Below are 11131 nucleotides of genomic sequence, written 5' to 3' on the forward strand. Positions count from 1 at the left end.
TAGATCACGACTTTACCTGACCCTGGCCCTCCCACACACACACACACACACACACACACACACACACACACACACACACACACACACACACACACACACACCACAAACATTCTTACATCTTCACAGCCATGTAGTTTCTGCATCTTGCCTGTTTCCCCCCCTCTGTAGAATTCCCACTCAGGATTATCACAACACCTCCTCTAATTTAAAAAAAAAAGAAAAAAGTTTGTAGTTTTGATATAAAAGTAGCCCCTAAAATGTTTCTTTTCTCTCACTGCTGAGTAATCATCTGAACCAGTGGCACGAAGAGCCTTGTTGCGGATGACGCCATAGGTTGTTTGAAAAGAGTCCCTTCAAATAGGAGATAAAAAACAGACTGGTTGACCCTGAGTTTATCCTCGTGTTTTAGATAACGGCTCGATTGACCTTGACGGGCCACAGGAAGGACAAAATAAACGTGGAGAGGGGTTTCTGCAAACACTCTGGTGCTTAGGGAAAAAAAGACGAAAAGAGGAAAAAAGGAAAGAAAAAGGAAAAAAACATAAATTTTGAACTATTGACAATGAAATTATTTAATTAATAAAAAATGTATAAGAACAGCGTTGACTGTGCAGTCTGCTTGGGCGCGTTTGGTGTTTATTATGACGCATTTTCCTGGATAAAATTCAAAGACTCACAACACAAACTTATCCCACCTGTAATTTTTTTTTCTTTTTTTTCTCTGAATCGGCATCGGTAGATTTTGATTGCCCTTCCTTTGGTAAAATACTCGCTCACTTTTTTGTGTATTTTGTGTGTGTGTGTGTGTGTTTTGTTTTGTTTTTTAATTTGGCAGTCATGCCTGTTCAGTTCTCCCTCTCTCTGTGTCTCTCTCTTTATTCTCACTGTCGGCAATCGAATCTGCCCTCGAAACCTGGTCGATTTCCACGGAGCGACGTTTATCTCGTTCTGAAAAGTCACAGGTGAACAAGTGCAACAGGGCATGAGCTCACCTGAGCGCATTCCTGAGAGGGCACGGGGAGCGAGTGGAACGCCAGAAACCTTCTCATTTCCAAACAAGAACACGCAGCTGTGGCGCTGTAAACGATTCGATCTACGTGTGATGACTTTCCAAAGTGATCAGAAAAATTACCACAGTGCTTCGGGACAAATGGAAATCGCAGCTGTGATAAAACATTCACACCGGTCCACATAAAGTGAGCTCAAGCTCGTGTGGGAGGGGAAAAAATCTAAAAGAAAGAAAAGAATCCTCACACATCTGTAAAAATAATAAAAGTGTCATTCCTGGTGTTGGCAACAGTGTTTTAATCCAGAATAATGCGCGATTATTAAATCCCACTGAGATGAAGCCCACTGATTGCAGACTCATTGTGAAATATATTCAGGTTACATGATGTTGCGCTGTGATCAGATCTCCCCGACAAGCAGAGTCAGAGGATTTTCTAAATGAATGTCTTTGTCTTGACGCAGACATCAGGCGTCCCTCCCGCCGGAACAAACATAAAATGATAGATAATTTGTATTTTGGGTTTCTGTTGAGTAAACAGAGCTGACTGTGAAGACTGTACAGCTCCCAGATTTGTGTTTTTTTCCCCCTTTGGTCTGTGCAGTTTGGAGCTCGACGATTTTGAAGGCGCTTTTCGATTCGACAGAAAAGATTAACAACGTATTCTTTAGTGTCATTTTGTCACGACCTTTGTTTGTTTGTCACAAACTTAAATTCGCACTCTCTCTCCCCCTCTGTGTCTCTGCCTCTCTCTCCCCTTTCGTGCTGTTGCTAGGGAAGCAGGGCGTATACGCTCCCTGGCCGCGGATGAAGGGCATGGAGAAAAAACGGGAATAGCGCATAAATAGTCGGCTTTAATCGAGCTTGTTTGTGACGGGTTGGCTCTTAACCCCCTCCAGCACACATTTCAGGGCTCAAACTCGGGAATTAAAGAGTGTAAAATGCGATATTTCGGCGCTTTTGCGCCATTACCTTATATGGCAGGGCAGAGATATATCGTGCCTGTATTTAATAGGCTGTCCGCTGCCGCTCTGCTTAGAGGCTTCATTTTAACCCTTGTGATGCTGAATTTTTTTTGAAGCGAGAAAAGCTTGGGCTTTTTCGGCTTGTTAGTTTCTTTATGGCAGCATCGGCTCATCGCACACAAACGAAATTTGTCGTTTTTGCTGATTACGGTTTGTGGCGATCACAATTTACGCACAAAAACTGTACTTTTGTGCACTAATAAAGTCCATATAAATCAGCTGACTAAACGTGGATGACATTTACAGCCCAGGAAACATGCTCACTGCTCATGTGGTTTATGCCGCTTGATTTAAATTGTCTTTATGTAGATACGGCCAATATTTCAAGATATAAAAGGCTATCGTGGTGTTTTCTGGGGGGATGGGGTCGAATCAGGGGCTGTGGGAGCTGATTCGACTGCTTTAAAGTTGTCACAGGTAGAGTAAAAGCTGCACAGCAACCCCTTTCTCGTTTGTCAAATTAACAGCACTGAGCCCAGGGAACATGGCACTGGTTTGACTGAGTGTGTGTGACCTATATTTGCACAGCGCCGTTAGAAAGCTCCACTGTGCACATCTACAACTGTGCTGATTCACGGAGAGGGATAGCAAACAAAAAGAGAACTTCTACTTTTAAATAACTTAGTCAGCTAGTCTGATGTGGGGTGATGGTCCGAGCTTTGGTGACACTGGGCTCTCGCGTAAAAGGTCAGGGCCTACCTTTGTTCCCGCGCTTATAGACTGGTCTCTTGATAAACCAGTGTTTGCTCCACAGCAGAAAAACAGGTGACTAAACGGAATTTCAGCCCCATCACTCGCAGTATTACACGACTCCGATGCTGCTGGAAACAGATCACCTTAACTTCTGCTGGAGTATCGCGCTCATTTTAATTTGCATGACTGATGCAAACGAGTCTGCCTTTTACCTACACCTGTGCGTGAAGTGTACTTGAATAAAAGTCATTCAGAGTGATTTCAGTGGCTTCTGGGGTGTTCACGAGCTTCTCCACTTTTACGTTTGACAGCAAAGCATTACAATAGCACCATTACAGGGGTCGTGCTCGTGACGATAAAGTTGGGATTGATTTGAATTCCCAAACATTCGTCCCGCCGTCCGGTACGCTCGGGATAAAAAAAAAAAACCCAACCTTTCTGCAAGGTCCCCCAATCCACACTGCCCCCCTCCCCTCCTGACGTCACACGGCGAGCTGAAGCTATTGCAAGAACAGAGCTGCTCGCAGCCGCACTACTGTGAATGTCTGTACGCTCAGTACCAAGACCGTGGAGTGTGCAAAGGAGAGAGAGGGAGAGCGGTGGGGTGGGGGGGATACAGTTGAATTCGGATACAACTGGAAAACTACCAAGCGCGCACAGCACGCACCGAGCGGACGGCACATCGACGGTGCGTAGCCAGCAGTACATCTACTCCCCGTCCGCTTTCGATCAGATTGAGCCGAGAATGGAGCTCCCTGCCGCTGGAGAGCACGTCTTTGCGGTGGAGGGCATCGAAAAGAAGCGCATACGAAAGGTAAAGAGACACGAAGCGTCTTTGTGGGAAAGAAATGGGGGTTAAAAAAAAGCGCGGACGATGAAAATGTCGGGTTTAAAAAAATGTTCTTCTTCTCCACCATCACAGGGCAAGATAGAGTACCTGGTCAAGTGGCGAGGCTGGTCTCCCAAGTAAGTCTTACTGCACGCTTTCTAATGCATTTCTAGCGATTCTGCATCGAAACGATGCATTTCAATATTATGTCACAAGATCAAGTGTTGTTACTTAAAAAAACGCAAACCGTGAAGGGCGAGCGTGCACAGTGACTTGTACGCGCGCGCGTGAGTGTGTGTAGAAGCTGGAAGAGCGCGGTCGGTATGCGTTTCAGTGTATCCGCGGATGCCTTCACTAATTTATGCGAGGGAAGGGGGGGCTAGGCACAGCCATGTAATCCCGTTTTAATTATTTCTGCTCTGCCAGCGAATTTTACGAGACAGGAGTGCTAAAATGGCCGACTGCATGTTGGTGCTGGAGAAGCGTTTGGAGAGCTCACACAGACGCTTTCTGTTTGACATTTCCCCCCCTCTGCCAGTGGATGTCCCCATGACTGGTAACCTGCAGCGGGCACTGCGACTTAGCGGGGTTCCTTGCAGATTCGATCATCTTGATTTAATAACAGTAAAAGAAAAAAACAAAGCAGGAACCATTTGTTTTTACATTACACTGGAGATCTGGATACAGCTTTCCTTTCTAACTGCACATTAGTTGTGAAGATGTGGGAGTGTGTGTGTGTGTGTCATAGGCAAAGCCCTGTGCGCCTGTCAGTTGGGGATGGAAAAGCCAGGCTGCACGTGCCAGCTTTCTGACAGTTGTTTGCTCCTCTCTGCAGATACAACACATGGGAGCCAGAGGAAAACATCCTTGACCCGCGCCTCCTCGTCGCGTTTCAACACAGGTGAGAGAGACGTGGACTTCGGACGAGGCCGCTCAGCCTCCAGTGCAGCCATGGCCATATAAGGGCATGGGAGGAGGGGCGCGCTAGTAACTCTAGCGCTAACCCCCCCCCCACCCCCTTTTCTCCCTGGGGTAAAAACTCTAGGGATATGATAGTGAGAATTCCTCAATCGTGCTAATGGACTGAAGGGATCTGCACGAGGACCTCCATTTTCTCTTTATAAAAATCTAACATAATAAATGTGATTTTTTTTGTTTGTTGTTGTTGTTATTTTTGGCCTGGAGAGCTACAAGGATGGCCATTGGCCAATCTGACAGAGAAAACAGGAGAAGCTGCATTTGCCACAAAATGCATGAAGGACAGCTAAAAGGCAGTGTAATCTGTGCGTGATAATGTTTGACGCGTTAATTTGCTGTGCAGTCAGGAGCCAGAGGATAAGCTGCACTGTGGAGAGTGTGACTAGTGTTCAGGACATGAACTCAGCAGGTTTGTTGTGGGTTTCGATGTGAGGAGGGCCACGCTGCTGCCTGATGGGATTCTCCTCACTATTAGTTTGCCAAAAGGCTAGTCTGGCTTCTGCTCAGCATTCAGTTTTGACACATCCTATGAAATTATCTTCATTTTGGACCTTGGATGCTTGTGTTTGACAGCCTGCTATCAATCTGGGTTTACCCAGAGGCCCGTAAAACAATCAAGAACGGGTCAATGTCTACCTAAGAGGTGGAGATTTTAGTTCATTCAAACTCTACAGCGCACAAACAACTACATCTTGTCTGGGTTGCTGGACCCATGCAGCCCCTCAGATCTTTTCTCTCTCTGTAGACCAGGAGGCAGCAGCTCATGGGACTGGGTAAAGACATGATGGCTGGGGAAAGGAATTTGCTTTTCTGAAAAGGCTAATTGACACGCAAGCGCTCTTCAACGTTTCCAGTGTACCGCTCTCATATTCCCCCACAGCCTGCTTGCCCGCCTGCCTGGTTCTGTGTGTGTGTGTGTGTGTGTGGCTGTGTGCTGATGGTCATGGAGTGCTGCCTCTGCACTGTGTGTGTGTGTGGATTCCTCTCTGCTCCCAGTGGATGGGGGATGGGATTCGACGAGGGAGTCTGTAATTGCCAAATCTTCTGTGAATAGGGGTCACCCCGTTAGTCGCCTTTTTGAAATCATACACATTATAACAGCGTCGACTGTTTATTGTGGCAATCTTCTGGCAGCGCCGATAGTTTGAACATCTGTAGCAACAATAGGCTGGCTTTACTCGCGCCTGGTGATGCCTGTGTACAGCCGGCCTTCGCCCACTGCTGTTATTTATGAGCCAAGTGATGAGTAGAGGTTTATATCAGGGAGCAATATTTCATAGACCGGGCCTGGTCTAGCCAGTGCAACTACAAAAACACACGTCTGCATCTCCTCCCTCAATAAAAACAGCTCCAGTAGATGTTTGTTATTAATCTGATACTCTTCACCCTGCACTTTCAAAGTGTAGGCGTTGTCTTGCACAAGGCCTGGCATTAGGGTGTATCCCAGATGTACTCCACAATGTAGTATTTATCCCTTTTCATTTGTACCTCATGACCCTAATTAGAGATTGAATGTAAGAAGAGGGAAGGGTGTGCTGTAGGAGGGAGGATGTTTGAGATTCTCCCTGCTTTAGCCTTAATTGAATTTCTTCAGTATAATGAGAATAAGGAATGGACCGATTACCATGGAGAGCTATGCAAATAAGGACCATAATGCTTTGCAGTGGGTCACATGCGGGCATTCATTAGTCCTCTAAATCAAAATTCCACTTTTGACCTTGAATAATTCAAGCGTCAGACCTGTAGGTTTCTAAAGATGTCTGGGAAATGAAGTATTTTATATGTTTATGGGAGGCGGGCATGTTGCATGAGATTTAATGCCATTATTCTTTGTTTTCACAGAGAGAGGCAAGAGCAGCTGATGGGATATCGAAAACGTGGGCCGAAACCAAAACATCTTTTTCTCCAGGTATTGTATGAGTCATCACAACACGGTTTCCGTAGAAACATTTCCACTAAATCTGTCAAAGGCTTAAACAGGAGGGATACTGTCAGGTGTGCTAGAGCTGCTGTCTTGTTATCGTGTGTTGCTTTCTTTCTTTGGTTTTTTTAAGGGGGGGGGGGCGGGGTGCAGCTGAATTTCACTCCTCATTCATTTTGAAACTGGGTCTTATGCCTGAGGGGGTTTTTTTTCATTGTATTTTGAACCAAGTGAATCAGTACCAGTGGAAATGTTTTCTTTCATGTTGCCATTTGTTATCCCAAGACGAAAATATATGGTTCAAAGCAGCATTCCGCTTTAATTTCCTCAGCTCAGGCATTTAAAGGCCTGAGCTTACATGACCTGAGCCAAGTGTGATTATATATTTTGAGCGACTCGGAGCTGATTGTTATGGACTGTCACTCCTTAAGAGGCATACCATCCTGCCAGAGTCACACGTGGCCGACAATCTGAGATGGAGCGTGACACGTCAGGTGGCACTTCACTGACCTGAGGTCGTAGTCAAACCGTTCGGCTACCGCGTCTCTGACGTCAGCGTGGTCGGCCTGTACTGGCAAAGCAGGAGGGGGCAACATGGTAGGAGGGTGGCGGTGAGCTGAGAGCTCGTTGGATAGTTTTATTCGATCCCTGATAGGTTTTATAATTTTTAATATTAGGTCTTCCAGCAACAAATGTTAGTTTATTATTTTTTTATGCCCAACCCATAAAAGAACAAACGGCTTTGTAAATGGACTGGTTCTTATGTAGCGCTTTGCTGCTGTACTTCCACACACACATTCATACTCCAGTGAAAGCATTGGTGAGTAACTTGGGTTTCAGTATACTTCAAACCACCAACCTTCCTATTATTAGATGACCTGCTGCACCTCCTGAGGTACAGTCACCCCTTTGTCAAGCCTGACCACACAATTCTGTTTTGACTAATGTCTTAATGATGCTATCTTAGTGTACTCAGTTCAGTTTTCAGTTTTAAAAAATATGCATGACAAATTCGGTGGAGCAGTTTAGAAAAACTACTACTTCTGAAAACAAATCTTGCACAAGCATTTTGGCTGTTATAAGCACTTCTCTTTAGTGTTGCCAAATAAGCGGAGATTCCATAATAAGGTCGGTATGTTACTTAACCCTAACCCTTCTCTGGTTAAGAGCTTTAATTTTACTTTAAACAATCCCAGAATTTCAGTCAGTTTTCTCACATTTTCTTTATTTTGTTACCGTATTGTGGAGTACAGTGCAAGCTTTGTCTAAATGTGGGTAAATTGCTGAATTGAGTCTCATCTCTTATTAAAGGTGCCCTCGTTTGCCCGAAGATCAAGCATTCCTGCTGGTTTTGAAGAAACATCTCAGGATGCAGAAGGCAACCTGAAGTCTGATCCCATTCAGGCACAGCAGCGCTCCCAGCCTCAGCAATACGAGCTGAACAGCAAGAAGCACCATCAGTACCAGCCCAGCAGCCAGGAGGTCCCCGGTGACCAGCTGGCCAACAACAAGAAGAAGTTCATCTATCAGCTAAACAGCAAGAAGCACCACCACTATGAGCCTGACCCAAATATGTACGACACGCAGGCCTCTAGGCTCAAAGAGGTGGTTAAAGTTCAGGAGGCAGCGAGTAAACCTGCAAATCCAGGCTGGAACTTACCTCTGGCCCTGCAGCAGAAGTGGATCCGTGACAAAGACACAGGCTGCCTGAGCAAAGTCAAGGAGCTGGCCGTGGAAGTGAGGAAACCGGCTGTTAAAGAGGCGGAGAGTGAGCACGCCCTTAAGCCCAATCCCAAGGATGCAACCCTGCCGAGTGCTATTAGCAGCAAAATGAAGATAATCAAGAATAAAAACAAGAACGGACGTATTGTTATTGTCATGAGCAAATATATGGACAGTAACAAGGTTCACGGTGCAAAGGGTAAACACGGGGAATCATCAAGGGAAGACAAACCCCAAAACATGAAGACGTCAGAAAACAACCCAGCACATGCAACCAAATTGGAGGAGCACCTGGAGAACGGTATCCCCAAAGAGATTTGTAATGGAAGTTCCCTCTCTGTAGCGGAGCATCCTATAAAGTGTTCCCCAAAGGACAGGCATTTCTCCAAACCTTCACCAAGCACAGCAGAGGAATACAACACCGAAGTGGCTCGTGGTCAAGCTGATTTACCGGACGATTTACCCTTACAGCTGACTGCTAGCTCTCCTCTGACTTCTTGGGCTGTTGACACCAACATTCCAACGCCAACAGCTGTCGACCAGATCCGGATCCCTTCTTTTCCCGCTGACCGCAAGAGAAAGCTCTCCGATCCCGTGGAGGATAGGAGCGTATCCAAAATCTACCTGAGTTCGAGGAGCTTCAGCGTGCCCAGCACTGTGGTCACGCCGCCTCAGGATAAACCTATGGACCTCCACTGCAACGGCCCACGCCAGAGCGGTGTATGTACGTACGAGGATTTGGGTAGTCAAGAGGAGCCGATGGACCTTAGCTGCCCAAAGACTAAGAAGCAAGCTCAAGCAGAAACGCCGCCGGAGCCAGAGCCTGCTGTCAAAGATGCACCTCCTGTGACAGAGGACACGCAGATATCCACAGAGGCATCTAAAGAAGCGCCTGTTAAAAAAACCTCCCCTTTTATGGGAAATATCATCATCACTGACATCACAACAAACAGTCTCACTGTAACCTTCAAGGAATACGTTTCTTTCTAAGAAACTATTGATAAAATGGGACTAGTGTTTACCAATTGGACGATCCTGTTCATATGTGCATATGTTTAAAAAAAAAAGAAGAAGAAAGAAAGAAAAGAAGAAAAACACCAGAATTTTGTATATATGGAAATTTATAATTTATCATGAAAATTCAATATGTTTCTTATAATGTTTTATACTGTAACTCCTCTCTGTGACGTCATAGCCAAGAAAGTGCCCTCGAGGATTTGAGCGAATACATTCAGGTGGAAATATTCACCGAGAAAAGAAAATAATTTCTGGTTTAAAATCTGTTAATTTGTCATTCGGAGCTTGATGGGAAACTTTTGCTGTTGTTTCATACCTGTACCAAACTTATAACCCGAGATGTATGAAGGTTTATACGTCTTTTGTATTAACGGTATCTCTTATTTTGGTCCTGATAGAAGCTAGAGAGGACGTTGTTGAGTATATGCTGATCAAAGATCAATTCGAAAGCACTTAATTACATTTTCCACACGTTTACTTGTGTCATTACTACCAGAGAAACAGCTAGTCTCTTTGATTTTTCTTTGTTTTTTGTGGTTTTTTAAATCCCAGAGAAATACCCTGACACTGAAATGGCCTGTTTTGTTTGCAGCTTGGTTTAAGGATTATGATTGCCCATGAAATGCAAATGTGGAAAGCAGGTGCATCTGAAAACTGTGTAAACACAGTGGCAACAGTGGGACACACTCAGCTGCAACGACGGCTTTTAAGTGACGTTCCCAGCCTTTTCTTTTCACTGGGACGCTGCGAAAGCAGTCAGCAGCCGGTGCAACCTGCACAATCTGCTAATATATTGCACATTCTCCCACTTAAGAATCATTTTAGGAAAATAAATAAATAACATGTAGACTTTTAAAGGCCCGTTGCACATGAAGAAGATGGTGTCATTTATCAAACGCGTCTTCCCGTCAAGATCACCCCCTCCCTTGATTAGATTGGGGTTTATTACCATACTGCTGATATATTGCTGGAGTTTAAAACACTGCTAGTCTTGTTAGAAGGCTTAACGTCACACTGATTTACAACATTCATCTCATTTTGCTTTCAAAGCTCATCCTATGATCTGAGGAGTACAAGTGAGGACTATTTGTTGTACGAGGAAAAAAGGAAGCTGCCAGGGTCATAAATGAGTATGCTACAGAGATTAAATGTGAGTTACGAGACTGACTTTGTATACTGTTACATGCAATCCGATGAGTGCGAGCTGTTTCGACTATGCTGCTGAGAATTCAAATGTCAAAGCTGTTGGATGTACCCTACATTTGAGTCTAAACGGCTGTCTTATGCACATTTAAAGCCAGTGAGAATGCTAAAAATGCTATAATGTTAAAAATGAAGAGTGCATATTTATTGACACTGAACATGTCGTTCGAGAAGCATTTCCCAGATGTCTGCTGCATCAGAAGTTGCGTGAATCCACTGAAGAGTTTCACCCTCTCGGATGATTTTGGGTCTGTTTGCTACTTCTTCCCATCCCCTCCTTTCACCTTACTCTGTTCATTCCTTCTTGCACTCATTTCAAAAGTCAAAATGATTGTTATAAAGTATGTTATACCCGGAGTTGGCTGACTTACAGCTGTTGGCGCAGCTTACTGACTGGTATGTTTCACAATAAAGAAAGAGATTTGACCTCTGATGTGTGGCACTGATATCTGCTGGGGGCAAACTGGGAGGGCTGTCAGTTTATACTTTGAACGGGCTTCGTTTTATGGGCTAACGTTTCACGGCCACCCTTTAGAGTTCCAGTAAAAACCGCCGTGCGTATCAACGCTCTCACCCTGCAGTTTGTCTGAAGCCTCCTGGCTCACGCTTGGACAGAATGAAGCGTTAAACTTTAGAAACATTAACTTGGCTGTTAAGCAAAAAAAATAAAAAATAGGAAAACAGATCATGTTGCATAATCACTAATGACCCCACACAAAGAGCGCTCTGTATTGCAC

General features: G+C 44.9%; 1 protein-coding gene across 1 annotated transcript; it reads left to right on the forward strand.

The window, feature by feature from the left end:
- Positions 1-3189: 3189 nt before the first annotated feature.
- cbx4 (chromobox homolog 4 (Pc class homolog, Drosophila)) lies at positions 3190-10827 on the forward strand. The gene is made up of 5 exons (XM_084926065.1): positions 3190-3538; positions 3647-3690; positions 4389-4454; positions 6374-6440; positions 7764-10827. The coding sequence occupies exons 1-5, from the start codon at positions 3266-3268 to the stop codon at positions 9162-9164; spliced, it is 1851 nt and encodes a 616-aa protein (XP_084782191.1). The 5' UTR covers positions 3190-3265; the 3' UTR covers positions 9165-10827.
- Positions 10828-11131: the final 304 nt, after the last annotated feature.

Source organism: Perissodus microlepis, chromosome 4, assembly GCF_051167445.1.
Source record: "Perissodus microlepis isolate ML-2025 ecotype Zambia chromosome 4, ASM5116744v1, whole genome shotgun sequence".
Taxonomy (NCBI): domain Eukaryota; kingdom Metazoa; phylum Chordata; class Actinopteri; order Cichliformes; family Cichlidae; genus Perissodus; species Perissodus microlepis.

Bases quoted from the DNA above. Each gene is read 5' to 3' on its own strand.
- cbx4 (XM_084926065.1), top strand. From the start codon at position 3,266: ATGTCTGTACGCTCAGTACCAAGACCGTGGAGTGTGCAAAGGAGAGAG. The intron at 3,539-3,646 runs GTAAAGAGACAC...CCACCATCACAG, and splicing joins AAAAGAAGCGCATACGAAAG to GGCAAGATAGAGTACCTGGT. The intron at 6,441-7,763 runs GTATTGTATGAG...CTCTTATTAAAG, and splicing joins CAAAACATCTTTTTCTCCAG to GTGCCCTCGTTTGCCCGAAG.